This window comes from Lutzomyia longipalpis, chromosome 1, assembly GCF_024334085.1.
Source record: "Lutzomyia longipalpis isolate SR_M1_2022 chromosome 1, ASM2433408v1".
In the NCBI taxonomy this organism is placed as follows: Eukaryota; Metazoa; Arthropoda; class Insecta; order Diptera; family Psychodidae; genus Lutzomyia; species Lutzomyia longipalpis.
In genome coordinates, this window is record NC_074707.1 from 48,820,490 (window position 1) to 48,845,797 (window position 25,308).

The window sequence follows — 25,308 nt, forward strand, 5'->3', positions numbered from 1 at the left end:
ATATTATTCACCATTATTCGGAATAAAAATAAACTCACAAAATTTTCACCTAATAAACACCCATCGTAATTAACTAAAAACGGTTCTGGAAATAAAAATATAATCTCACAAAGTCTCTATGCCAAAGTTTAAAATAAATTTTCCTTTTAGCTTCTTTCACTCAAAACTTTTGAGGAAAATACGATTGAGAGCGTGGAAATTTTGTTCTTTGGTTTCAGGCAAAATTTTACCCCCTTTTGAATAGCAAAATTATTAATTCAACCACCCCCCGTCGAGAGAGATGAGAAAATATATATAAATGTGAAATATACATACAATTTAGATACAGGAAACATTTAATTAAAACAAAGCTCATGGCGTATAAAGAGCTCAATATAATGTAATTTTCAGCATTAGTGATAATACAGAGGGTGGGAAAATTCGTGAATTCACCACCCTCGCACCAATGTTGAAGGTTTAAATCTAAACAAAACCCACCTTTTGCTTTAAGAGGAATTCAAACAGAGGAGAGATAACAAAAAAATCCGGGTTTCGTTGCCATAAAATCGATATCAGGAGGGGATGTCGTCCTTGTCGTCCCAGTTTCATGGAATATTTTTTTTACTGAATATTTCATGAGAAAATGTACTTTTCTCCGGGTGTGCTTCCGTTGTCACACACGAAACACCCCTTGTTGCACAATGAGAGACACAATCTTCAAGAAAAAAATCTTCTTCGTACAAACTAATGTTTCAAAGCTCCCAATGGAAAAGCTTCAAGAATATTCGCTGCTTGAGCAATTAATTTTATTGAGCTAAATCTGAAGATTTTCTCGCGTCTTTGACTCAAATCTTGGGAGAAACTATTGCAATCTTTTCTGTAAAAAAAAAACTCCCTTTAACCATTCTTTGGTCTGATGATAAAAACTCAAGTGAAAACTGCGGGATCTTTTGTGATTCTCTCTCATTAAAAATAATTTCCCCGGAAGCAACGTCTGCCTGTGTCAACAAAGAAAAAAAGGAAGTCTGAGGAAAGATGCTTCCTTGTAAAATAACAAATCTTAATTATACGGGGGGGGGGGGTCCTTGCTTGAATTGTTCCCGGTTTCAAAGCAGGAGGTGGTTGATGTGCTGTGCACCCACAAAAGCTTCCCAGAAATGCTCTGAGAATAAAAAATATATAATTTTTTAAAATACGGATTCTTTTCATTCTTTTCTTTAAGATGAGGGAGAATTTTTTCATATAAGAAGATTGTGTTTTATAGTGTTTTGTTGAGACTTTCTTATGAAATATTTTGGAGGCTTTTGTTCCTCCAAATAAGCAATGGAGAAAAATATTTTTGAAATTAATTAAAATCTTCCAAAAAAAATTGAAATATTTCGAATATTAAAATTTTTTGATTTTATTTCTTAATATTTTCATCCTTAAAATGAATAAGAAAGAAAGGAACCACCCTTAAAATAAATAAACTCAAAATTACTCCAAAATAAAAGGATTATTCCCCTCCAATATCACGGTGGGTGAGCTTTACAAAAGGGAAATTCATATTAAAATATAACCAACAAAGGAAAACAATCTTCCCTGGGAGTTGGAAAGGAATTTCAATTGATTCCCCATACCGGAGAAAGCTCCTTTTCACAAATTATGACACTGCATTATTCATGCTCACAACAATTTGTGATGCGGGGGATGTAATGGAATATCGGAGACAGAATACCCTTCAAAAAATCTCTTTAGCATAACAGATCACCTTCTATTGTGCATGAAAGTCATGGGTAGAAGAAAAATCAATTTGATGTATCAAATGTGATATTCAAAAGGGAATGAGTGGATTTATCCCCCTGAGGGTACAATGTGAGAGCTTTTTTCTTCCAAGAATCCTGAAGAATCTTATGTCAAAAAGTCCTTCTCAGAAAATTTAGATGACTCTCAACAAGTGGGTGCAGCTCTTTATATAGATAAATATATATTTTTATACTCCCACAGAGGCTTTTCTCTTCCTCTCCCACCTGCTACACCGGAAATTCTTCTCAACACCCTCCTGGAAAAAAATCCCCGTGAGAGAATTTTGATAGAATTTAATGGGAAAATTGGGAAAATTAAATATTTGCCAAAGGAATGAATTAGGAGGTTAACACTCTTGGTGCCAATTTAGAGGGGTGATTATTTTCAGCAATTTTCCGTACATAATTAAGAAGTTCATTCAAAACTCTGTTGGCAATGTGAGTGGCAATGAGCACAGTTCCTGGTAAAGTTGTCCTCTTTTTTGTACACAACGGAAAAACTTTTCCTTGCAATGTGGAATTTGAGATAAATTGGAAATTAATGATCCGCTGCGGTGTTAACAATTTGCAGCAACACAAATATCAATTTAGCTGATAAATGCTTCATCGATAGTCAGCATATAGTAGAGAGAGAGATAACATAATTTACTGCTATTAATTTTCACTTAATTGTTTTCGTTCAACATGAATTAATGCTCTAATTAATGCACCTGCATTGCTCTATACTAATACAGATCAGTTTGAAATTAATGTGAAAGATTTTAATGAAAGAGCTTTCGAAGGGAAGCTTTTAATTAGTCGAATTTGATTAATTTCTTTTTATATTAGTTTGAGTATTTAAATTTAGAAGAGACTTAAGCTTCTTTGAACTTTTCTTATATAGAATTAATAGCTTGAGAGCCATACTCATAAACATTATTTTACAATTAAGAATTAACCAAATTTTTTTTAGTTCAATCTACGAATTTTCTTTTAAGTAAAATTCTTTTAATTTTTTCTCATTCACTTCTAATTTGTAAAATATTCTTTAAAAGAATTAAATAGAAAATAAAGAAAATTTCCCAGCATGAGCCAGCAAAAAGCTTATCAAATTGGCATTGAAAAAAAAACATTCAAAAGCATATTTTCAATTCCCAAAAACAGAGCTTTTTTTATTTAAAAGCTCGTTATTCATTTCATTGCACGGTCGAAATGGTGAATAGAAATTTTTATCACTTCTCCATTGACACACGATGATGGGAATATCTCTGCTTGAGCACATCAAAATGGTATTTCAATGGATACGGTGGGGGGAGGGTTGAATTGGTTCGAGAGGGTGAGAAATTGCTGTTTTTTTGTCAGTGCGACAACAGCCCCCCAAATGATTACATTTAGAACAGGATATGACAGTGTTTATGTGTATTTATTGAATATTTCTCCAAACGGAGTAACTCCCACCCCCGCAACACGCATCGGGGGGTGATGCGTAATTTGAATAAATCAAGAAAGTTATTTTCACAGTCGGGGTGAATTTTTTTCTTCCATCTCACATCCCCATTTTCCCATAAAAGTATCATTATAAGCTTTCTTTCTATTGGAATTCAAATGCCATTTTATATGCCACTCTCGGGGTGTGGAGTGTTGTCTGTTACATTCCGGTTTGGATGTTATGCTACGTTTATGCTATATATGCCAGGAAAGCCCCAGGGGGACAATTTTATTTGAAGGCGAATACCCATTCGGAGGTTGATCGTTCGGTAAATTGAGTTTATGCGTGATGGGGGCATAACTCTTTAGAACAAGCACATCCCCATATAAAATGTGCTTCAGCACAGGCCGAAAAGTCCAAATAGTTCAAGTGGAAAATGCGTGGGTGAAAAATCAAATGTAGGAGAAAGTTCCCACCCACATCACACAGAAAGGTGAAGTAATAATTTTGTGTGAAAATTGGAGTGGAAGGCGCATTATAGGTGGGCAAAAGTCTCTCCGCAACAAAAGTCTTGATCCCTCAGAAAGCACCTTCGGGGCATTTAAATAGTGCCTCCATCCCACACGAGCTCCTCCCAAAAGCTCTTCTTCTTTTTTCGTTTTGTCCTCCTCAACCCGCAAAAATTTTGCACAAATATTGAAATTTTCAACAAGAAGATGCAAAAGTATGGCAAAAATAATTCTTTGAAAAGTCTTGTGTACAAATTTTTCCTTAACTTGTTAACAGAGCGCATTCTGAGCCTCGAGGGTTTCTGTGGCATTAAGTTTTGTAGTGCTTGCTTCCACCTACGCTCTCGCATGATGCTCGTTAGATTGGTTTTTATTCTACGCCCCGCATCCACATGAGCACAGTACAGAACCAATACATGAGAAGAGAAACTTTATTGTTTGTTGAGAATTTTACAAATTTAACGGGTAGTAAAGTTTATGTTTTATGTAATGCCCCACATACCTGCGAAAGCTTCGAGTTTTCCCCAAAAAATTTCTTATAGTCTCTCTCTCTCTCCTTTAGCAGATCTATATTGATTTTTTTTCATTTTCGCAATAAAAGTTTCAATAATATTGAAACTTTAAACAAAAGACTTTTTTCTGAGCTGATTTCAATTTTTTAAAAGCTGTGAAAGCTTATAGTTGCAATAATTTTAATTAATTTAAAATTACTGTAATAAATAAATTATGAAAAGGCGTGTTTACTGAATGAAATTATTCGGATCTTCGGAAATATTCGGAATATTCGTTAATACTTGGATGATGTGTCAAAGAAATCAAAATATTGATTTTTACTCTCTAAATGCCTCAGATTGAGAAATAGAAGCCTAAAAAAATATTTATTTCAAACCTCATAAGGACTAAATCCAACCCTAATAGTAATTTTACCCCTAATTATGCTAAATTCAATCCTAAACGAGATTAAATTGAAGCATAAAAATATTTTTAGGCCTAAAAAGGCAGAGATTGAGGAACAAACGCTTAAAAAATATATAATTTAGGCCTAGAAAAAAACAAAAAGTAGTAAATTCAAGCCAAAACTTGCTTAATTTAAGCCTAAATGTATTTGAATTTCAATCCTAAAAAGGCAATCTCTGATCTCAAAAACCTTTGAAAAATATTACACAATTAAAGTCTAAAAAAAGACTAAAATTGAAGCTTAAAAAGTAGTTAATTCAAGCCGATGAGTTGTAAATTCAAGCTAAAAAATATTTGACATTTATTTAAGCCGATATATATTTAATTTTCAGTCCCAAAACTTCAATGATCGAGGAACAAAACTTTTAAAAAAATAATTAAAGCCTAAAAAGAACTAAATTCAAACCAAAAGCAGTAAATTAATACTAAAAAGTAGTAAATTCAACCCAAAAAAGACCAAACGAAAAATTTCTAAATACGTTTTTGGATTTTTTTTTTGGTTTTTAACAAGAGATGTTCATGTGAAGTCAAATTCAGGTAATCGGAAATATTCGGATGATTCGCTTAAAAAACCAAAATATTCGCCAGATAAACACCTCTTGAATTATGATTTATATCCTCTTTATGGCTGAAAGTTTAAGTCGTTTTTTTATTTAAACCTTAAAAGCTTTTTTAAAGGAATACAACAAATATATTTTTTGAACTTGAATTTATTAGGGTTTAATTATTTTAAAATCTGGAAAAATTAGTTAAATGTTCAAAAGAAAATGAAGAGTCTTCGCCAACGGCCATACCATGCTGAACATACCGGTTCTCGTCCGATCACCGAAGTCAAGCAGCATCGGGCGCGGTTAGTACTTGGATGGGGGACCGCTTGGGAACACCGCGTGCCGTTGGCATTCCTTTTTGCGCCCCCAAATTCATTAAAAAATGTTTTTTTTTTTTTCAATTAAATATTGACTTTATTTGATCGATTCAACAGTTTCTCTTTTTTTTTAACAATTAAAATTTGGCATTAATTCGCAAGGGGGGGGAAGTCACGTGAAGACAGACTCACCATGTTTATGAAGACAAATCTCAACGGTGCTATATACAAGCAAGAGCCTCCGTTCAATTGCCTCGAAGTGCTCCTCAGTCAGAATTGGGTACATCAGGTCGTACTTTGTAAGATCCTCCAGCGTCTCGGTGAGACTTCCGCCGGAGAAGAGAGTCAATCGGTGCCAGGTGGATCGGCGGAGGATGCAGCACTGATACAGTGGCGCGAGGATGTCAATAAAATCCACACTGGGATTCCCAAAGCCCTTCCCATTGTCCATCAGCAGGACACGCTCATTGTGCGTCTCATAGTGATGCCGATCGCCATTCTGGATCAAGAAATCAAACACTGACGCATCAATTAGGTCCAGGAGGCGCGTCTCGGAGATTCTCTCCTTCACCACATCGCAGTAGTGCTCGTCTTCCTCCCACTGAGCCCGGACATTTTCCCGGTAAGTCCTCTGCCATGGAGATCGTTGCTTAGCTATGCGCCCTGGGATGAGAAGCAAGAGAGCCCCCTCCAGCTCATTTGTATCCTCCTCCCCGCATACAGCTTCCGTTTCACGGCAATAGAAGCACTTCCCGTAGACACAGTATTGGCTTTTATTGCGAACCTCCATGGTCTCCTTGAGCTCCCTGTCAGCCTTCCGGAAGATTTCTTTTAAATTAATCCTCCGTCCAACGGCAATGGGGGTCCAACGTAAATTTAGAATAGTTCCCAGGTAGAAGGCAACAACCTCCGCTGTATGACGATCCTTGCCCGAATAGACAGGCCCGGAGAAGACTACATCCTTATCGTACCATCTGGGCTTGAAGATGGTTACCTGGCCGCCTGTGAGGCGCAGCATTAGCTTCAACTGGGTTCCCTTTGGGCTATTTTTAGCCCTCACAATACCTTCCTGCTGTAGGGCTCTTATAACAGAGCCCAAACCATGCCCATAAGCTGGATAAATTTCATTGTCAACCACCCACTGAAATAACGAAGAATTTTTTTTTAATTATCTCAAAGATTTTTGGAAAATAAAAAGAAAACTTCTCACCTCTTTGGCCGTGTTCCAAACACTTGAAATATTTCCGTAAGACGTCGGTCGGAGGTTCTTCAGCAATTCCTTCCGGATGGCCAGGAACTTGGGATTCCTCGTGTTGTAATCCTCACCCAAATTGACCACATTTCGTCGTATTTCCTCCTCAAAATTCAACCTTTTGGGGGCTACCTTTCGGGGTTTGGTGTCCTTTCGGATTTGTTCATGAAGGCGCGAGAGGAAGTAAAAGTTGAGGGAGAAAATCAAGAGGAAGAGCCCTAAAAGTAGCCCGGCAATCACACAGAAACGTTTCCTTATCATCTGTTTTTCATTTGTGCGCAATTTTAATGATTTTATCAGGTGAAAAATGCAAATAAATACGCGACTTTCCCACAAACACTTCGCGCAAAACTAAAAGATAAACATCAAACAGCTGATGGGATATTTTTCATTGAGGTTATGTTCTTCCCGCCTACAGGGATATTTTTCTTGAGAAAGAAATTGATTTTTATTGCAAAAATCTTTTCAGAGAATTTCACAAATATGCTGGCTGTAGAAGAGCTTGAAACCCCTCCCGACGGTGTGATCATTCGTCCTGACGGGCAGGATCATGGGTCCTGCTGAGAAATCCGTAACTGGGAAACTCTTTGTGAAGTCCTCACTGCGACTCCCATCATTCAGCTTCTCACCGCACAATCTGATCCCATTCACGGCAATATAGTCATCAGCACAATTAAAGATCTCTGCACCAGCTTGCTTCGGAGGAATGATACTCTCACCATCTGCAAAGAGTGGAAAATTATTGTGATAAAATCATCTGTTTTTCTGCACCTCAATTTTCCCGCCATTTAACTCACTTTCATCGGTGTTCGTCAACTGAAATTCCTCCTCTGTATTATTGACGTTATTTGAGTAGGAAATTGTGCAGAATCCTGGATTCCGGCGGATGCAGATCACGTAATTCAAGTTATTCTGCCAAAGAGAGTCCAGAAAATCAAAGAAAGTCACACGTTCTCATAACCGTTACAATTTGAAATGTTTAGGGAAATTTTTTTTGACAGCTCCCAATTTGTTTTCATTTTCGCGTTTTTTTCAGGTGAGTTTCAGTGAAAGTTGTGAATAAAAGTGAAAATTCACGGTAAGTGCTCAATCTTTGTAGCTAATACTTTGTCCAGGAAGTAATCCATTAGATGAGGATTAGAAAGGGAGAATAAAATTGAGGGGATACTCACAAAATAGCTGGGATTTCGATGGGTAACAATTGTGGAGTTGTCCTCGTAGTTGAAGCTCTGGATGATTCCGGAGGATTCTGTGAAGTACTGCAGGCAATTCTGGGGTGCTAGGTTGTTCTTCAGTTGGGTAATACGTACACTGAATGCCCTGGCATCAGATACAGCCGATAGCATGGAGAGGAACATCATTCTGCTGGCTGAATCCGAAACATCGACGTACACTGAAAAGGCAGGAAAATTGAGGACTTTTCCGAGCATTTCCTCTGTCTCCAGCTGTCTTGTTTGTTTCTTACTGTGTTGCCCTGTGTTTATACCACAAATAATTGGGATGAAGCTGTTGAGATTATTCCCAGAGACGATAAATTGATCATCTGTGCAGGAACCATCGACAGGTGGACGAAGTTCGAAGAAGACAAACTCCAGCAAGACTTGCTGAACTCCCGGAAGGAGTTTCACAGACATCGTGCATGCTATTCTGTCATTGATGGGCTTGGGAAAGCCTGGATTTTCAAAGTAGCTAATTTCCCGTTCTGTTTTCCCGCCACAGCTCAGTTGAACTGCAAAAGAAAAGCCTTTAAGTGAATCTCTCGGAAGTTCCTGGCGTTTTGTGGTTCACCAACAGACACAGCACACCCCAAATCCACTGGCACAGTTGTCAATAGGCACTCCGCCCAATTGTTCGCATTCCACTTCATGGTAGCATGTTCCATTGAGTGTTTTCAGGAACTTTTTGGGGTTTGACGTTGAGCAGGGTTCATTGGGGAAGCGGACAATGTTGAAGAGATTGAGAAATCGTGTCCCTGGCTTGCTGATTAGCCCCTGCTGACCAGCTCCCTTAGCCTCACTGGCTCTATACGTGCGAAAGAGGCTTCCAAGCCGGGCCAGGATGTACTTGAAAATCTGTGTTAACCGCGATGAAGCTCTTCCCTCCGGATTCACTTCATTACTCTCCTCAAACTCTTCAACATCCTCAAAGACGTCCACTCGACGACGCACAGGCTCATACCGTAATCCATAGCGAGTCTTGTAATCCAATAAATACTCCCCTGAGCTATTCCCAACATCCTGTCGCGGGATTTTTGTCACAAAACCACTCTTCACTTCCCTCTTGAAGCCACTGGAGCTTCCCAAAAGTTCACAAAAAAGTATCACAATGAAAGCAATTTCCCCGTGAATTGGCATTGTCTGTGCAGTGTCGATCGCGGTGGCATCTTAACTGAATCTCCACGGAGGAATTTCGGTGGATTTAAAGACACACAGCTGGTGCAACGAAGCTGAAATTCTGGGACAAGATTCCACAGAACCAGAGATGCAAATCAAAGAAGAAATTGTCAAGCGTGAGAAGAAATGCAATTCCCAGGCTTTTCTCCGGTGCAATTTTCAATATTTTTCAGCTGAATTTCTTTGGAGTTTGTTTGTGTGGGGAATTAAGAAGAATTCAGGAGGTTTTGTTGAAAATATTTTGCCGAGGAAGGAAGCATCAACAAAAGATTGAATCTCTGGAATTCAAGGGGCTTCTAAATCGAATTCTGGATTTTTAGAATGGTCTAAAACTGACGGATAGAATGTAAAAGATCTTTAATTTCTCAAATAAAAATTTGATTTTAAACTTATTCTCTTTATTCAGTATCAAACGGTCTGTTTCGACGGATTTTAATAAATTTTTTAAACAGTTTTTAGTCTAAAGTCGATTGTTGTCTGATTTTAATAAATTCTTAGGTAGTCTTGCAACTAAAATCTAGTTTTGCTTTTTTTCCAAATTGGATCAAGACCAAAAAGCCTAATTTGTTCTAAATTAATTATTTTGGGACTTACAATATCAAATATGATCCAGTTTACATTACTTCTAAATCAGATAAGACGGATAAGAATGATTTTGTTAACTTCATTAGTTTGATGTCAAACTAATCTCTGATTTTGATCATTTTTAACTATATTGCTGTCTGATTTTACTCATTTCTAAGTTAGAAAGGACCAATTTTATTAATTTCTAATTCGGACAAGACTGTTTTTATTGAATTTTTAATTCAAAAGCCCAATTAGTTCTGATTTTAACAATTTCTGAGTTGGAATTTGCAATCTAATCTGGTTTTTTATCATTTCTATGTCAGACAAGACGAGTTTTGATAATTTCTGAATTTTATTCCAAATTATAATTCTGATTTTGATAATTTTTGACTTGAACTTTAAGCTAGACTCTTATTCTAGTCTGATTTTGATGAATTCTGACTTAAAAGTTTAATTTTATTCGTTTTTTTATGATTTCTTGTTTCAATCTTATTTTATTATTGAATAATTCAAAAATCCTTTAAAAAAATTAAAGATCAAAAAAATAAGTTTTAAGCTAAAATTTCAGAATTTCTACTCATTTCCTAGGACTTTCCAAGTAATTAATTTCTCCGTAAAAACAATTAATTTCCACAGTCATGCTAAAGAGAAAACAAATTAACTCCTTCGGATTTTTTTCTTTCCTATTTAAATTCATCCACAAGAACACATCACAAGACACTACAGTCTTATAGTAAATCCAATTTAGTCTAATGACTCCACTCAAGACCATCAACTTACGCGCGACGTTAATTTATTCTCTTGAAAAAGTGTCAAAGAGATATTCATCACACAGATTGAAGAAATAATTTCTTGAATTAAAAATTGTATTCCAAGCTTGGAGCAATGGGATCAGAGCAGTCGACACAGGGTCAGGGTGTTGCTGGTCCTCAGCAGGGTGGTGGTAGACGACATCCAGGCGATGCTCGGCTCTACAGAGGGAACACCATTGCTGTTCCCGATAGCGCAGCCAGCAATTCTAGTCAGATCGTCACGGAGGAAGCAGTGGCAGCTCACACAGACTCCCGGCCATCCTCACCACCCATCAGTGTCTGTTCAGACTCAGATCTTCCCTACATTTCCTACACAGATCGTCCCATTGGGGACTCCCCGAAGCTACGCAATAAAGGCGCGCAGGCACGTCTTACGCGAGCTAACACAAGCGGTGCCACGAGGAAGGTTTCCCTGCCAAGGAGCAAAATCCGACCCGGCTCCACAGCACACAATATTGTGGTCGTGAAGGCGGCCACGAAGGAGGGCGGAATTGACAAAGATCCCGACATCTTGAGACTCCAAGTAAGAATATTCTTTTTTTTTTCTTCTCTTTTATTCTTTTTTTTTCAAATTGTTTTGCATGTCTCGACTTCGCTAAAGTCACCCACCCACACCTCATGACAAAAAAAAAGACTAATTTGGGGTCATCGAAAAAATCAGCGGGCGATGGCACATTATTCTGCTTTTAACATTTGGATGATTTGCGTGCTTTCCGAGCTTTTTTTGTGTGTGAAGTTTCTTTTGATTTTTTTGGGAATTGATCTAATAAATTAGCTCAATGCTCTAGCAGCATTTGGAATTGTTCAAGAATACAAAACATAAATTCTCGAGGGGATTACAGCCTTGTGTGGGGACTTTAGTGGCTACCTTAATGGTGCTTTGAGAATCATGACTAATTAGCATTTTCCCGAAAGCTTGTGTCATTGTTTTTGGGTTGTTTTATGGAAGAAGAAAATTAATTTTTTAAGTTTAATTTTTGATTTTGAGAATATTTTTGAAGAATTTATAAAATTTAATTATTTGAATAAAAAATTTTTATTGCGTTGCTCAATATCTTCTGTTGTATGTCAGCCAGCAGCCTAATTGACTAAATGGATTCACTACTAAACCCGGCTTAAGTTTTTGAAGCTAGGCCTTAATTTTTTTAAACTAGGCCTAATTTTTTAAGCTTTTCATATTTTTTTTAGCTAGGCCTAAATTTTTTAAACTAGGCCTTAATTTTTTAAACTAGGCCTAATTTCTTAAGCTTTTCTTTTTTTAGGCTAGGCCGAAATTTTTTAAGCTAGGCCCTAATTCTTAAACTAGGCCTAATTTTTTTAAGCTAGGCCTTAATTTTTAAACTAGGTCTTAATTTTTTAACTAGGTCTAATTTTTTAAGCTTGTCTCAAGTATTTTAGACTAGCTTTTATTTCTTAACCCTTGGAATGCGGAGCGGGGTCGTTGAACGACCCCAGCGCTATATTTCGTGTTATATCTCCATAAATATAAAAGATACCATTCCCATCTTTTGGAAATAAGTTCTTTGGTTATCTGAGGAGGTTGTGTAAAAATTTCAGCTCAATCCGACTACCACAAGAAAAGTTATTAAGGAAAATGTAGAAGAAGGGAATTCAAAAATTGATGTAACGGCCATGCTGCGGAAAATTTTTTAGAATGAAGTTAGTCACATCATAAATCATATGGTTGAAGGGGGTTGAAGGGTTGTGTTTACTTTTTCACTTTACCTTCTCAGTGTCAGAATTATCGCGAATAAGTGACATAAACAACATAAAACATAATTAGAAGCATATAAATGTGCAAAACAATAAAGAATATTCGAGAAATATTGCCATTTATCACGGTGCGGGAAGTGAGGGGAATGTGGGGAAATAGTGAAAAAAATAGTGGTTGCGGTCAACTTCGTGGCAAATTTCTCACGAAGAAAGCGTGAAAAATGAGTGAAAAATGTTTTTCCCTAATATCTTCTTCTGCGTGTTTCCGGGTGGCGAATTTGTGATGCAAGGGGCAAGAGGACTATATAAGGAATCTATAGGCACTAACCCGACAACTCCAGGTTGTATAGTTTTGGAGAAAATTGGCCTTCTTTTTGGGGTCGTTCAACGACCCCACCTTCGCATTCTACGTAACTACCAAGGCCTCCGCATTCCAAAGGTTAAAGACAATTCTAAGACTTTTAGTCTAGACCTAACTTTTTTTTTAAACCAGGTCTAAGTTTAAGTTTTTTTTTTCAAAGTCAGGCTTTAGGTTAAGTCAGATTTAGTCAAACCTATTTTTTACTTATTTCTTTTGATTTATTTTGATCTTTAAACGTTAAACGCTTAATCTTGAAAAATTTAAACCAGCTCTAAAAAACTAAAGCCTAATCTTTAGAAAAATATGCCTAGCATAAGAAATGTTAAAATGAATTTAATGGTGAATTTCAACCAAGATTTAGAAATATTTCATGCTTAATCTCAAACTAAAGCATAAGATTAATTAAAATCCTTCAATTTTCTTTAGCAAATAAACGTTCTAATTATCTAATTTTCTTTTCTCACATTTTCTAGTTCCTTTACCATTTTCTAAGCTTTCAAAAACATTCTCAAAAAATTTGTAAAATGTCCTAAACTCTTCAAATTATTGATACTAACAAAAATAATTCATTTTCCTTAACCAATCTACCTGTCTTTAACCCCGTAATGCCCTGAAATAAATATTTCTTCCCAAAACATCTCAAATTCCGCTCCAAATAAAATCCGAAAACCTCCGCAAAACATTTGATGACCTCTGAAAAGCCAAATAAAATTAATTGCGCGTCTTCTTTAACACTGCATGAACTTTATATAAAATGATTTTTTATTCTTTCCAAAAAATAACTTTCAAAAAAAACTTTCAGTAATATTTTCTTCCATAAAAAAAATTGTTAAATTAGTCGTTATTCTTATAAAAGAAAAGTGTTTCTTGGCATGTTGTTTTCTGTGTGTAGAGTAAGTAGAGTAAATGTGGGACTCTCTTGTGCTACAAACAAACTAGTCTCACCCCTATTTAGCAATTAGTTGTTTTAGTGTCTTGTTTGATTGTAAATCACTGCTGTTGGTTTCATTTTTATATAAATGAGAAAATTATATATTGCTCATGGCTGTCAGATATCTGGAAGTCCAACACCCACACGAGCCACGGCTGTATCGCGAATACTCAGTGGTTTCCTCTCACTAGCATTTGCAGCTGTGGTTGTGTCATTGTAGAATGAGATACTCGACTTTAGATGCTGATGTGCCCTCAAACGTGCCTCATTTGGTGCTTCAATGGGCTTTGTGGTCTCCCTCACTGTGTTTGAGCGCTGAATAGGGCGTGATTTGGGCGCCGCAGGGGCTGGAGATGGTGATCGTGGGCGCTGGGGGGGCTCCCTGGGGGGCCTCTCGGTGTAATCTTCATCATCGGGAATGGCGTATTTGACGGTACGTCGTCGTGGTTCGGGTTCGCGGTAGAAAATCTCACGGGGTTGGTAGTAAAATCGATCAATGGGTCGTCGTACGATCACTGGCTCTTCGTCAAAGAGTTCAGGACGCATGTGGGGGTGTCTGTAGGTTGGTACAGCTGCTGGCACAATGCGATTTTCATAGAAATAATCCTCTTCAGGTCTCACTGCACGGGATTTTATTACACGCACTGGTGGTAGCTCGTCGTAGTCATAGCCATTCCGGTAGACAAACTCCTCGGGTTCCTGATCAATCTCAACACGTCGAGTTTTGAGGATTGGCTTAACTTTTGATTTAATTGGTTCGACTTTTGGCGTACTTTTGGGGGTAATTTTGAGATTTTGAACTTGCTTATTGAGCTTCCCAAGATCCAAATCAATGTCTTCGTCGTCCTTTAGTGTAAGATTCTCAACGGATTTGCTGATATTTTTCTTGGAAATGTTTGATTTTTTCGATATATCGTCATTTTTAATGGGAATTATGTGTTCCTTTGTGGATATTTTGGGCTTTTCCGAGGCATTTTGTTTGAAGGAAATTTTCCTCTCACTCCGAGGACTTTTGGGGGTATTTTCGGGTTTTTTCTCTTGAACTTTCTTCGGGGAAATGTTGAGCTTTGTTGGCTCATTGACGTAGTCGTAGAATTCAATTTTAGACGAGAGAGTTTGTCGTTTCTGATCTTGGAAGCCTTTATCAATTAAAGGACTTACAAGGGGAGGATCCTTGGTGGTGTCAACGTGATCGTAGAATTCAATGCGGGATTTCATGTGCTTCCTGAAGAGATCTTTTGGGGCAACGTCATCGGCTGCATTGTTGAGGTGTGTTGTGGTTGATGGTGTGCACGATTGTCGACGACGTGTTGCCAAAATTGTATCCCTGTGCGATGAATCACGCACAGATGGTGTATTAGATTCATCTGGCCAGTACAGATGGGATTCCTGACGATTGGGACCAGCACCATTCCTCGACATCATTTTATCCGTAAGTCCAGTGAAGAATTTTCCGTTGATCATCTTTCCAAATTCAACTTCCGCAGATTTTCACATTCAATTTTTTCTTTCCTTTTTTGTGCTTTATAAGAACAAAAGTATTTAACAAGTCACTTCTTTCTCCCCGAAACTAACGATTTGATCACACCACGATCGAACTAAAACTGCGGAGTGTTGAGCACAAAATTGCGGTCGATGGTAAATCCGATGTTGGAGAGTCCACACAATTTTCTCAATTTGGCAATGCACGCAAATAAAAAGAACAAGACGGAATGATATAATTTTTCCATTCATTGTTATTAAAGAGTGTAGAGGAGATATAGCCACAGAGCTCAGCCTACACACCACGAGGCGCTTGCCAAGGCATGTAAAGTAGCTAAATAGCCATCTATTTCACACACACGGGGCTTTCTTATGCTACGCGTACACCGCAGCTGGTGGAATTGAGTGCCAACCTTGATGCACTTCCCACTCTCTCACAGATATTTCAGCTTCTTCTCACACCAGGCTTGTTTACAAAAATTTGTACAACTAAATAATATTTATTTACTTCACATAAAAAAAAACATTCCAAAATCAGTTTTAAATAAAAATTTCAACCAATTTCACACACAAAACGATCCCATCTACCTTCACCAAGCTTTTACACCGAAACTCTTTGGCAAGTTCATTGCAATTGTAATATATTTCTCCGCTAAAGTGATTAAGAAGGTCGCCTGAAAAAGATACGATAAAGCTTTTTTTTTTAAAAGCAATTTTCCAATAAATTTTCATATCCTTCATTCAACGCCTCTAAAACACAAAAACTAACTCATCTAATTTGCAAGTAAATTACTAATTCAGCATCACATCAAATTTACCTCTCAATCGTGCTCTTGTATAAATGGAATTAATTTGGTGCGTGATTTTTATTCTTGTGCAATCGATTTGTTGCTTTATAATTGTGCTTCACCCTCGCACTTGCTTTTTCTGTCTTCTGCGGAGTTTCCTACATTTTAAATGCAATTTAGCATGGAAATATTCTTTATATGTATTATATGGTAAAGGAGATAGACGCAAAGCAAGGGGTTAACAGCTGATGGAACTAAGAATTTTGGTCAAATTCGTGCTTTTGGGTTTAACAATTTTCTATTTTGACCAAAGAAACTAAAGATATTTTTTTTTGGCTATCGAAATTAAAAATCTCTAAAAGGAAAGGTCTTTGTTCGAAGTAAAACGGTTAAGAAACTGACCTAGTTTATTAGACAAAGAAATATTCAAAGAATTAAAACAGTTTTGAAGATGAATTTAATTCAAAAGGTGAATATTATTAACCTAAATTGGCTAATAATTAACCAGAATTGATAAAAAAAATAAAATTTTCTTATCTAATTTCGGAATAATACGGTTTTGGTAATAAATTATTTAAAACATATGTATTTAAAAAGAAAACATTTGATATCCGGAAAAACTGTGATGGTCATGAAAAGTGAGCGTATATTTATAGAAGAAACTTATATGATATAAAAAAAAACAAATTAAGAAAATTGTATTAAAAACTTATATAGAAAATTAAATATACTTAAAGATTAATCAACTAATCTTAAATTGAGTTATTAAAGATGGCTAAGGCTTAAACATGACTAAAGCCGAATTAAAAGCAATTTAAATCCTTTAAAAAAAAGATTAAAATTAAAAAAATTAAAGAAAAATTGATCAAGAAAATTTAAAAAAAAATGAAAACCAGACTTTAGGCAATAATCATTAAATAAAAAAAAAAACAATTTAAAAACCAAAGCCATTAAACGGAATCAGAAGAATTTGAATAAATAAACCGTTTATTGACAATGAAAACTAAAAAAAAAATTGAGCTAAAAAAGTGAAATCTTAAAGCCAGAAAACTGGATTTTTTTTTAAAGTACCTAAACCAAAAGAAAATTCAAAAAATAATTTTAATAAAAAAGCTTAAAGTGTGAGAACTAAATCAGAAAACTGACAGCTGCAAAACCAAATATGAAATATGCTTTGAAATTGCGGAAAAAAATTATAAAAATAAATTGAAAAACTAGATTAGAAGAATTGAGTTTTAAATGTTTATTTAGAAAGAAAATTTAAATTGAAAAATTCAATCAATCAGATTTCAGCCTAATATTTCAGCCCTCAGTTTTACTCTATTTTTATGACCACAACTGTTTTCATTTTTAACTTCTTCTCGCCTTTACAAGATTTGCATTGAATTAAAATTCCATAAGCACAAACCACTTGCTTATTTATCATTTTATCTTTATTATGCTTTATGCAGTAGCAAATGTAATCTATCTCTAATGTTAAAGCTTATAGAGATCAATTGAATTTGACACGCAGTATTTGTGGACGAATGAGTGGGAATAAAATGAGAAAATCTTTCTTAGAGCATTCCTATGTTTCTGCCTGTGATGCGTGGCACACTGTCCTTGCCGGCTCATCGTGATCCGGAAGTTCTGGAGCGACTACAGCCGGTTCATCTGAACAACATGTGCCGGCGTGTCCAGGCGCACTATAGTGTGATGGCCAATCGCGTAGCGATCGATCAGGCTCAACTTACAGCCCAAGTTAAGGAGGTACTTTGAGCACACTCTTGTTGAGAATTTTCTTATAAACTTTCTACGATTATTTGTTGTGTATAGATTGATGGAGAAATCTCCAAAATGCACAGTGCCATGTGTGAGAGGCAGAAAATGTATGCCTCGTATGCAGAGCAATTTTCCAAGCTGCACAGCATTTCGCAACAGCTAAGCAGATGCAACGTGATTCTCAATGAAACCATTGCCAATGCGGAGGCGCTCAACAACTTCTTGGCAATTGATGATAGATTAGAGCCATTTGTGTGGACAACACACTAAATTTCTTTTTTTAAATAAATCTATTTTTTTTCTCGCTCACAAGAGATTCATCTCTTACACGTAAAAAAAACAAAAATTGTGCTTTAAATAACAAGAGAAAAACAAAATGTTAGGAGAAAAAAAGAATTTAATTTATTAACTTTCAATTGGCTAAATGCTATAAATAGTTTCGTACAAATTACTTGGAAAAGACGCTAATTTGTTATGTGATTGAAATAAAATGTAGTTTAATTTATTTAAAGGAGAGAGAGAGGGAGAAAGAGAGCGTGTGACAAACTTTTATCGACATTACTTCAAATGACAAATTACAAAAACTTACTATACTTAACTGAATTACTTCATTAATCGGTGCGCGCGCGGTGCAATAAAAGGAAAATTCTCGACGTATCAAGCGCGGAAATGCAACGCAATGGATCTCTTTGCAAGTTGCCACAACACTAGGCGACACACATTCAGTGTTTTTTAATGTCTTTCTCTCCTACTATCATTATAAATAATAAAATAAAATCACTATGTCGATGGAGCAAATGAAAAAAAAAGGAAAAATAAACCAGTTGTCACATATCCAATTATAAAGACAAATATGTATAAAAACTTTCTACATAAAAGCATGTCAAAAATTAGATTGCAACATTTCAACATCTTCATTAAATGTTGGCGCATGCGAGGAGAATTAAATCCAATAGCTGCAGCGATCCAGATTCCTTTTGCCATTTTACCTCAATTTCAATTTATCATCAAAGAGCCACGGCGATGATTGCGAAATGCCCAACCGATTGCAATTTCTCGGAAAAATCATGGAAAAAGATGCAAAACAGAGAGAAAAAAGTTTTCACTCGTTTTTTTTTGTGAAAGCTTTATTTGAAAAACTCCATTACAATATTTCTTTTTCTTCTCACGAGTGTGTAAGACACACACCACATTTATTGCAATAGAAAAAAAAACTTAAGAAAGACTTAAATGCTTATAAAGAAGAAAAAAGTAAGAGAAAAGAGAAAAGAGGGGCACAAATTACCTACAATTTCGAGCAAAAGCTCAATCGAGTTTTCTTTCGATGAAATGGTGCTCCTAATTTCATCACGGCGCTCTGGTAACTGCTACAACTAAACTTCTTTATTTTAAAATTGATTCGTTTTTCTCAAGATTTTATTTTTTATCTAAATTGTGTCAAGATTTATTTACAAAAGATTTTTGTGGAAGTATCAAAAAAAAACTATTTTCTTAATGTTTTCATCAGAAGAAATGAAAAATGGGTTTTAAAATAAACTTAAACACCAAGAATACGAATCCCACCTGGAAGAAACGCTTGAGCCAGTAGAGTCTGAAAGAAAAATAAAATTTTGCATTAGAATTTATGTTTTATTCGTTTTTATAGACTTATTTTATTATTATTTAATTCGAAACGTCGCTGGAAAGCATAAAATTTATGTTTTTAAGGTAATTTCTGCCTATATATGAAAAGTTTCTTCACTAAAAAACTGAAGAGACGAAATCATAAAGTTTTCATATCAGATCGTTAATGTTTTTACTGATAAATTAGGTACAGACTGTTAAAAAAAATATCTTTTGTTGTTGTTTTATTGAAATTTTGCAAAGCTCTGGAAATGATTAAATTTTAATTTCAAGAAAGCTTCTTTGAGCTTTTTAAGGTAAGTTCAGCTTACAAGGGAACGTTATACATTTAATAGCTTGGATTGGCTTGAAATTTTCACCAAATATTCTTTACAATGTATAAAAATCCTGTGCCAATGGTTTTTTCCTACAACGCCCTAATTTAATAGTTATAATTAATTAAATTTTTCTATATAAAATTCACTTTGGGAGAGCAAAGTGCTCGAGAGAAATGCAAGAGAGAGAACTGCGTGCGCGTCTGTGTGAGTGAGTAGTGGTGAGCAGTTCATTGCCCGTGCGCTCACTACTTACCACTACTCACTCACACAGACGCGCACGCAGTTCTCTCTCTTACATTTCTCTCGAGCACTATGCTCTCCCAAAGTGAATTTTATATGGGAAAATTTAATTAATTATAACTATTAAACTAGGGCGCTGTAGGAAAAAACCCTTGGCACAGAGTTTTTATACATTGTAAAGAATATTTGGTGAAAATTTCAAGCCAATCCAAGCTATTAAATGTATAACGTTCCCTTGTTAGATAAAACAATTAAAGTCTTAGGCGAAATTAAATGGAAATTTTTTAGGATAATCATGAACTTCAATTTTAAACTCGTTTTTGCTCTTAAAAAATTCTTTAGTAAATTTTATGGTTTGAGCTGTTTTATGTTGAAATTAAACGGAAAATTAGCTTAAAATCTGATAAAGATCTACAAAAAAAAAGTTATTGAAATACTTTCTATTATTTTTTTAATTTTAAAATTAGATTAAAATTATTAGAAAATTTCCTTTTAAACATTTCCAAATGCAGCATAAATCCCATTGAAATTTTCCAAAAGTCTACAAACTCTTCAAACTTCCAAAGTTTTAAAAGAAGAAACTTCCTCAAAGCTTAATTTTTCTTCTAAACCAATAAAAAGGTTCTTAAAGATAATAAAAAAAAATGATTTTCTCACCGATTGAGTTTCTTCCGTGCCTTCTTCATGCTCTCAAGCCCATCTTTCAGGACAAACTGCCTAATTCCCAGCATGTAGGACTCCACGTATGAGTCCCAATCCATATTTGTCATGTCACAATTAAATTCCTCGCCGTCTTTTGCCTCCTTAACCGTTCGCATGAGTTGCCGGAAGTTGCCATTGTCGAAAATCCATTCGTGCATTGCGAAAAACTCCCCCGTATTGGCAGCAGCTTGGAATCTCTTTGCAATCTTCATCATGATGGGTTTTGAGCCCTGCACCCGCATGATGATGTCAAAGATGTAGGCCGGTAGGAAGTGCAGGAAGAGCTCGACGATTTTGTGCACCAGGCGATTTGTGCGGTAGCTGAAGCCAGGGTAGAGCATAACGTACTTGGTGGGATTGCGACATGCCCACTTTTCCGTGATCCTCCCGTAGTCATGCCAAATGACGGGGTTAATCTGCCCGGATGTGCAGTTGTAGACGGTGATTGAGCTGCGTTTGTAGTTGCACACATTCGCCCAGGCGGCCGTAATGAGGGTATTGCTGACAATGTCAACGGGGATGAGGTCCATGATGCACTTTTGATCACACATAATGCTACTGATTGTCCCCCGTCCAATCTCCATCATTATCCCCGTGATGCCGTACACGTTGTCCACCCACCCGGGGAAGGGTTCCTTGATGGATCCTGTTACAATTGAGGGTCTCACTATGCACACGGGGATTTTATTTGTGTACTCCGCCACCACTTCCTCAGCCATTGACTTTGTCAGTGTGTAGGTATTGGGATGAGTTCCCTGAAAAAAAAATACATTTTAATTGTTGGGTAATTTTGAGTAAATCTATTGAAAGGTGGAAGATTGTTAAAATTTTCAATTCGAACGTTTTTGATTTATTTTTAATCTTTTTCTTTTATGCTGAAAAAACCCCTCAAAAGTTTTTTTTTACTTAAGAATTATTCAATTTTTAAAATAAGGGATGGTCACGTTATTTTGGAAACTCGGGGACTTTTAAAAGCGATTTTTAAGCCAATTTTGAAGCCAAAAATTCGAAATTTGTTTGCACTCTTGTTAAATCGCCAAATTCTGATAAGAATTCATTACTTTCGATTCAGAAAATAAATTTTTGTGCTCAAAAAAATTATTTGAAATTCTCACATTTTGGCCATTTTGTTCCTGTAGAGTTTCCAAAATAACGTGACCATCCCTTAATTTTGTTTAAGAAGGGCTTTTTGAATGAGTTTAAAAAATCAATTTAATTTTAATTGAATTAATAAATAAGCTTCATAATATTCCAAGGGGTGGCAAATATTTTAGTTTTTAGGCGAATTAATTAATCGACTTCACATGAATATGTTTTGCTAAAACCCGAACAACTCAAAACCGAAAAAAATCCAAAAACGTATTTAGGATTTTTTCGGTTTAAATTTAGTCTTCTTTTAGGCTTAAATGATTTTTTTTAAAGTTTTGTTCCTCAATCTAGGCTGATTTGAGTCTTTAAAACAAATATTTATTGGCTTGATCAGTTTCGTTGCTTGGGTTGAATTTACTATTCAATTTACTATTTTAGGCTTAGATTTTTTTTTTAAATTTCCTTAGCAAATCATTTGAATATTAGCGAATAATCCGAATATTTCCTAAGATCCGAATAATTTCGTCCAGATAAACCCCCTTGTAATATTCAGTATTTAGATTTTAATTTATTGTTAAACTATGTATTAAAATTTAAGCTTATTCTGTCCCTGAATAAAGGAAAAAATTAAATTATCCATTTAAAATTAGCTAAAAGCTTTACAAACATAATCTTCAAACATTCAAAAGTAAATATTTCTGCAAAAATCCATTCAGAGCTTTGGTCAAATTTATTCCAATTACTTGGAAACAATTTCAAAGCTTTTATGAGCTTTCTTCTAATATTTAGCAGAACTATACATATATAGGAAGCAATAGACTTAAAAAGCCTTGATGTTGCAAAGCAAAAAGTTCCGTTTTTTTCTACACTTTCGACCAGATTTGTAAAACAAATCAAAGAAAAATTAAATGCTCAATTAACTTTGAAGGTAATTTTATCTGGAAATTTAATTGAAGCATAAAAGAAGTTTTCGTCTTCTTCTTTTTTTTTACTTAAAGTTGTAATCTCAATCCCAGGTGTGGAAAAGTTAAATTTCCCTTAAAGATTGCATCTTAATATAAATTATGATTTTTCTAATTCAAATGGAATTAGGTTGAGAGAAGGAATTTAATTTTACCTGCAATCGATCCGCAAATGAGTCGATTATCTCTTTTGGTAGAACTTGGATGCATTTAATGAAGGTGTCCTTATCTATGGGTCCTTTGGTCGCGTACACCGTCTCGCCCACGTACTTCAAACCCGGATTGCTGTAGGCCGTTGAGACGTGAACGACACTCTTTAGTTTCTTCATTTTGCAACATAAATCCATCATGCGCTTAGTGCCGAGTGTATTGAGGCAGGCAGCATCGCGAAGGCTCTCGTTGAATTTAACCGTGGCTGCCACATGGAAGACCACTGTAACGTTCTCCACAACTTTTGCCATGTTTGCATCATCGAGTCCGAAAGACGTTTCATTGATGTCTCCCGCAATGCAGACCATCTTGCTGAGCGCGAGGGGATCACGGTCGCGGACACGATCGAAGACGGGATTCTTGATGAACTCTTTAAAGCGTTGTTCACTGCTGAGGCCGCGATTTGATCTCAGGAGAACGTAAATGGCTTTGATGTCATCACAACTGAAGAGGAGCTTCTCAATGAGGACTTTTCCGAGGAAACCTGTGCCGCCTGTCGATAGAATTCTCTTATGCTGTGATAGTCCCCATTGCCGATAGTATTGTTGTTATTCATAAAGATCTCACTGTCGGTCTCCATTGCGACAGATCCCTTTGCAAAGTTTCCAATTTTCTCTTTTGCGGCGAATTTTCTTCGCCAATTGACCCTAAAAACATGATGGCAGAAAGCATAAATTTAGCTGCATATTAATGCGTGAAAATTGTTAAGAGAGAACTTTGAAAGAAATGCGACGATTTCATAACCCAAAATTGAATCTCCCGCGAGAGTCGGGCGCGCGCGCGTGAAAGTCTTTTACTCCACGCGGTAGACTCTTGCTCATTTTTCTCCCTACTGCGCGAGCATTTCTCTCACCAAAGAAGTCACATAATGCAATAGATATGCGGCTATGCTTGTTTTCTGTACATGTGCAATTGCAATTAATATGAGTGCATTGAAAAACTCTCACTTTGGCATGCACTGTGTGTGAATATCGTTGCGAACGCTCGCGCCAAAGCTCACAATAAACCATCAACTTCAATCCACGTTTCATTACACTCCCAATCTTAATTTCCATTGCACTTTGTCTGACTCAATTCGCCCGAATTATTCCTCAGGATCTTACATAATGGTTGCATTGTCCTCCCTCACAGAGTTTTTGAAATTATTTCTTTTTTTGCATTATAATTGGCAGGTTTTCTATACTTTTTACAGATTTCTTGTATTTCGTTTTTTATTACAATTTAGAATTGCTTCAATTGTGGGAAAATCCTAATTTTGCAAAAGCTCTATGGGATTTTATTAAGAGATTTTTTTTGCTTGATGAAAGTGTATTGAAATGTGATTTATCTTGTATTAAAATAATTGAAGGGAATAAATCGAATAATAATTTAAGAAATACCTTCTGATTAGGGTAGATTGGGTCTATGTGGCTAACTGAAAGTTCTTTGAAAGTTAGATAAATTTTCACTTTACTTTTTGAACCAGAGCCTTCCAAGTCTCTTGAGATAATGAATGGGTAACGTATTCAAAATGACACTGTTACGATCTTTGAGACCAATTATGGTTATATACATACATAGTACAGTGTAATAACTCCGAATAAACTCTTAATTTTATAAAACAATTTATTATTTCAAATAAAATTCATCGTAAAATAAAGATAATAATTGGTAAAAGCCTAATGATCAAAAAGAGGCACCTGTAAAGTTTTTTTTTAGTTTTACAAGGAAATAATAAAGAAAAAGCATATAATTTTAGGTACTAAGGTCATTGAAAGCTCTGTTAAAAACCTCCTAGAATTGCTTTATTCAATGACAAACAAATTATCGTTTAGTATGTGATGAAAAGCAAGAAAAATAGATTTCTTTCTGGCTTAAAATGTAACGGATATGTGCCTTATATATTTTACTTATTAATTACTTTTTATCGCAATTTTGAAGAGATCGGAGCTTAAAAAGACAGACAGGAGTTTAGAGAATGTTACACTTTGATCTTAGGCCAGGAAGTAATAATTTAAAGAATCTAAAAAAAAGGTCATACAAAAAAGTTGTAGAGCATAAATGTTATATAATTTAGCTGTGACCTACATTTCTTTTACCTATCTTATTTCTAAATATGATTATAGAGAGACATTTCTAAACCTGTTATGCCTAAATGCATAAAATTAACCCATTTCTTTTATTATTTATTCTTTTAATTTAAATATAATTTAAGAATAAATTTTCTGTCAATTCTAAGTTCACAATGAGACCTTTTTGACCCCAAGAAGTTAAAGGTTATTTTGCAAGATGCTACCTACAAAATATAACAACGAAGTAAAAATTTTTTTGTTATAATCATGAGTTCATAAATATTCTTTGCTAAACTATAAACTTTTCAGTTAAATAATAAAAAAGTTCATCAAGTAAAAATGATTTAAAAAATTATTTAATTCCCCTTTGTTTGTCCTTTTTTTTTTTAAATATTTAGATATTCTATAGGCGTTTGTGGCCTCTTACGTACTGATGTACAAAGTGCGTAAAAAGTAAATAAAAGAAATTAATTAGAAAGACTAAACGAAGACAAAAGAAGAAATGATAAAAAGAAAATTTGGAATAAAATTAAAAAGACAAATTAGTGGCTT

At 35.4% G+C, this 25,308-nt stretch overlaps 6 protein-coding genes and 1 non-coding gene across 7 annotated transcripts in view; 3 read left to right on the top strand and 4 right to left on the bottom strand.

The window, feature by feature from the left end:
* LOC129787980 (L-dopachrome tautomerase yellow-f2-like) overlaps nucleotides 1-16,530 on the bottom strand; it is a 1,067,766-nt gene extending 1,051,236 nt beyond the window's left edge. The window contains exon 1 of the mRNA XM_055823903.1: nucleotides 13,345-16,530. Coding sequence (XP_055679878.1) covers nucleotides 13,649-14,995 — 1,347 coding nt within the window. The 5' untranslated portion in view covers nucleotides 14,996-16,530 and the 3' untranslated portion in view covers nucleotides 13,345-13,648. The remainder of the gene's footprint in view (nucleotides 1-13,344) is intronic.
* The window catches only part of LOC129787983 (protein Peter pan), a 1,185,971-nt gene that overhangs the window by 1,051,236 nt on the left and 109,427 nt on the right, over nucleotides 1-25,308 (top strand). The gene's annotated exons all lie outside the window — the stretch shown is intronic.
* On the top strand, nucleotides 5,418-5,536 carry LOC129788208 (5S ribosomal RNA). Its single transcript, XR_008750321.1, has one exon. It is a non-coding gene; the product is annotated as a 5S ribosomal RNA (ribosomal RNA).
* Nucleotides 5,582-7,102, bottom strand: LOC129787991 (glycosaminoglycan xylosylkinase homolog). The gene is made up of 2 exons (XM_055823922.1): nucleotides 6,713-7,102; nucleotides 5,582-6,643 (listed from the first exon to the last, which is right to left on the bottom strand). Exons 1-2 carry the CDS (start codon nucleotides 7,013-7,015, stop codon nucleotides 5,675-5,677), a joined length of 1,272 nt encoding a protein of 423 aa, XP_055679897.1. The 5' UTR covers nucleotides 7,016-7,102; the 3' UTR covers nucleotides 5,582-5,674.
* LOC129786801 (uncharacterized) lies at nucleotides 7,220-9,108 on the bottom strand. The gene is made up of 5 exons (XM_055822043.1): nucleotides 8,547-9,108; nucleotides 8,220-8,483; nucleotides 7,927-8,147; nucleotides 7,552-7,666; nucleotides 7,220-7,476 (listed from the first exon to the last, which is right to left on the bottom strand). Exons 1-5 carry the CDS (start codon nucleotides 9,106-9,108, stop codon nucleotides 7,220-7,222), a joined length of 1,419 nt encoding a protein of 472 aa, XP_055678018.1.
* On the top strand, nucleotides 17,386-17,832 carry LOC129795620 (BLOC-1-related complex subunit 5). Its single transcript, XM_055837103.1, has 2 exons — nucleotides 17,386-17,550; nucleotides 17,617-17,832. The coding sequence occupies exons 1-2, from the start codon at nucleotides 17,386-17,388 to the stop codon at nucleotides 17,830-17,832; spliced, it is 381 nt and encodes a 126-aa protein (XP_055693078.1).
* On the bottom strand, nucleotides 18,829-23,232 carry LOC129795707 (putative fatty acyl-CoA reductase CG5065; the record flags this gene model as incomplete). The annotated part of the gene is made up of 3 exons (XM_055837221.1): nucleotides 18,829-19,153; nucleotides 20,400-21,199; nucleotides 22,651-23,232. Coding segments are annotated over 3 exons (1,470 nt in total), but the record flags the coding sequence as incomplete, so codon positions are not given.

Excerpts from the sequence above, each read along its gene's own strand:
- LOC129787991 (XM_055823922.1), bottom strand. The coding sequence starts at position 7,015 with ATGATAAGGAAACGTTTCTGTGTGATTGCCGGGCTACTTTTAGGGCTC. Across the intron at positions 6,644-6,712 it reads TTTGGAACACGGCCAAAGAG|TGGGTGGTTGACAATGAAAT; the intron begins GTGAGAAGTTTT and ends TCGTTATTTCAG.
- LOC129786801 (XM_055822043.1), bottom strand. The coding sequence starts at position 9,108 with ATGCCAATTCACGGGGAAATTGCTTTCATTGTGATACTTTTTTGTGAA. Across the intron at positions 8,148-8,219 it reads TATAAACACAGGGCAACACA|TGTACGTCGATGTTTCGGAT; the intron begins GTAAGAAACAAA and ends CTGCCTTTTCAG. Across the intron at positions 7,477-7,551 it reads GTTGACGAACACCGATGAAA|ATGGTGAGAGTATCATTCCT; the intron begins GTGAGTTAAATG and ends CACTCTTTGCAG.
- LOC129795620 (XM_055837103.1), top strand. The coding sequence starts at position 17,386 with ATGCGTGGCACACTGTCCTTGCCGGCTCATCGTGATCCGGAAGTTCTG. Across the intron at positions 17,551-17,616 it reads TTACAGCCCAAGTTAAGGAG|ATTGATGGAGAAATCTCCAA; the intron begins GTACTTTGAGCA and ends TGTTGTGTATAG.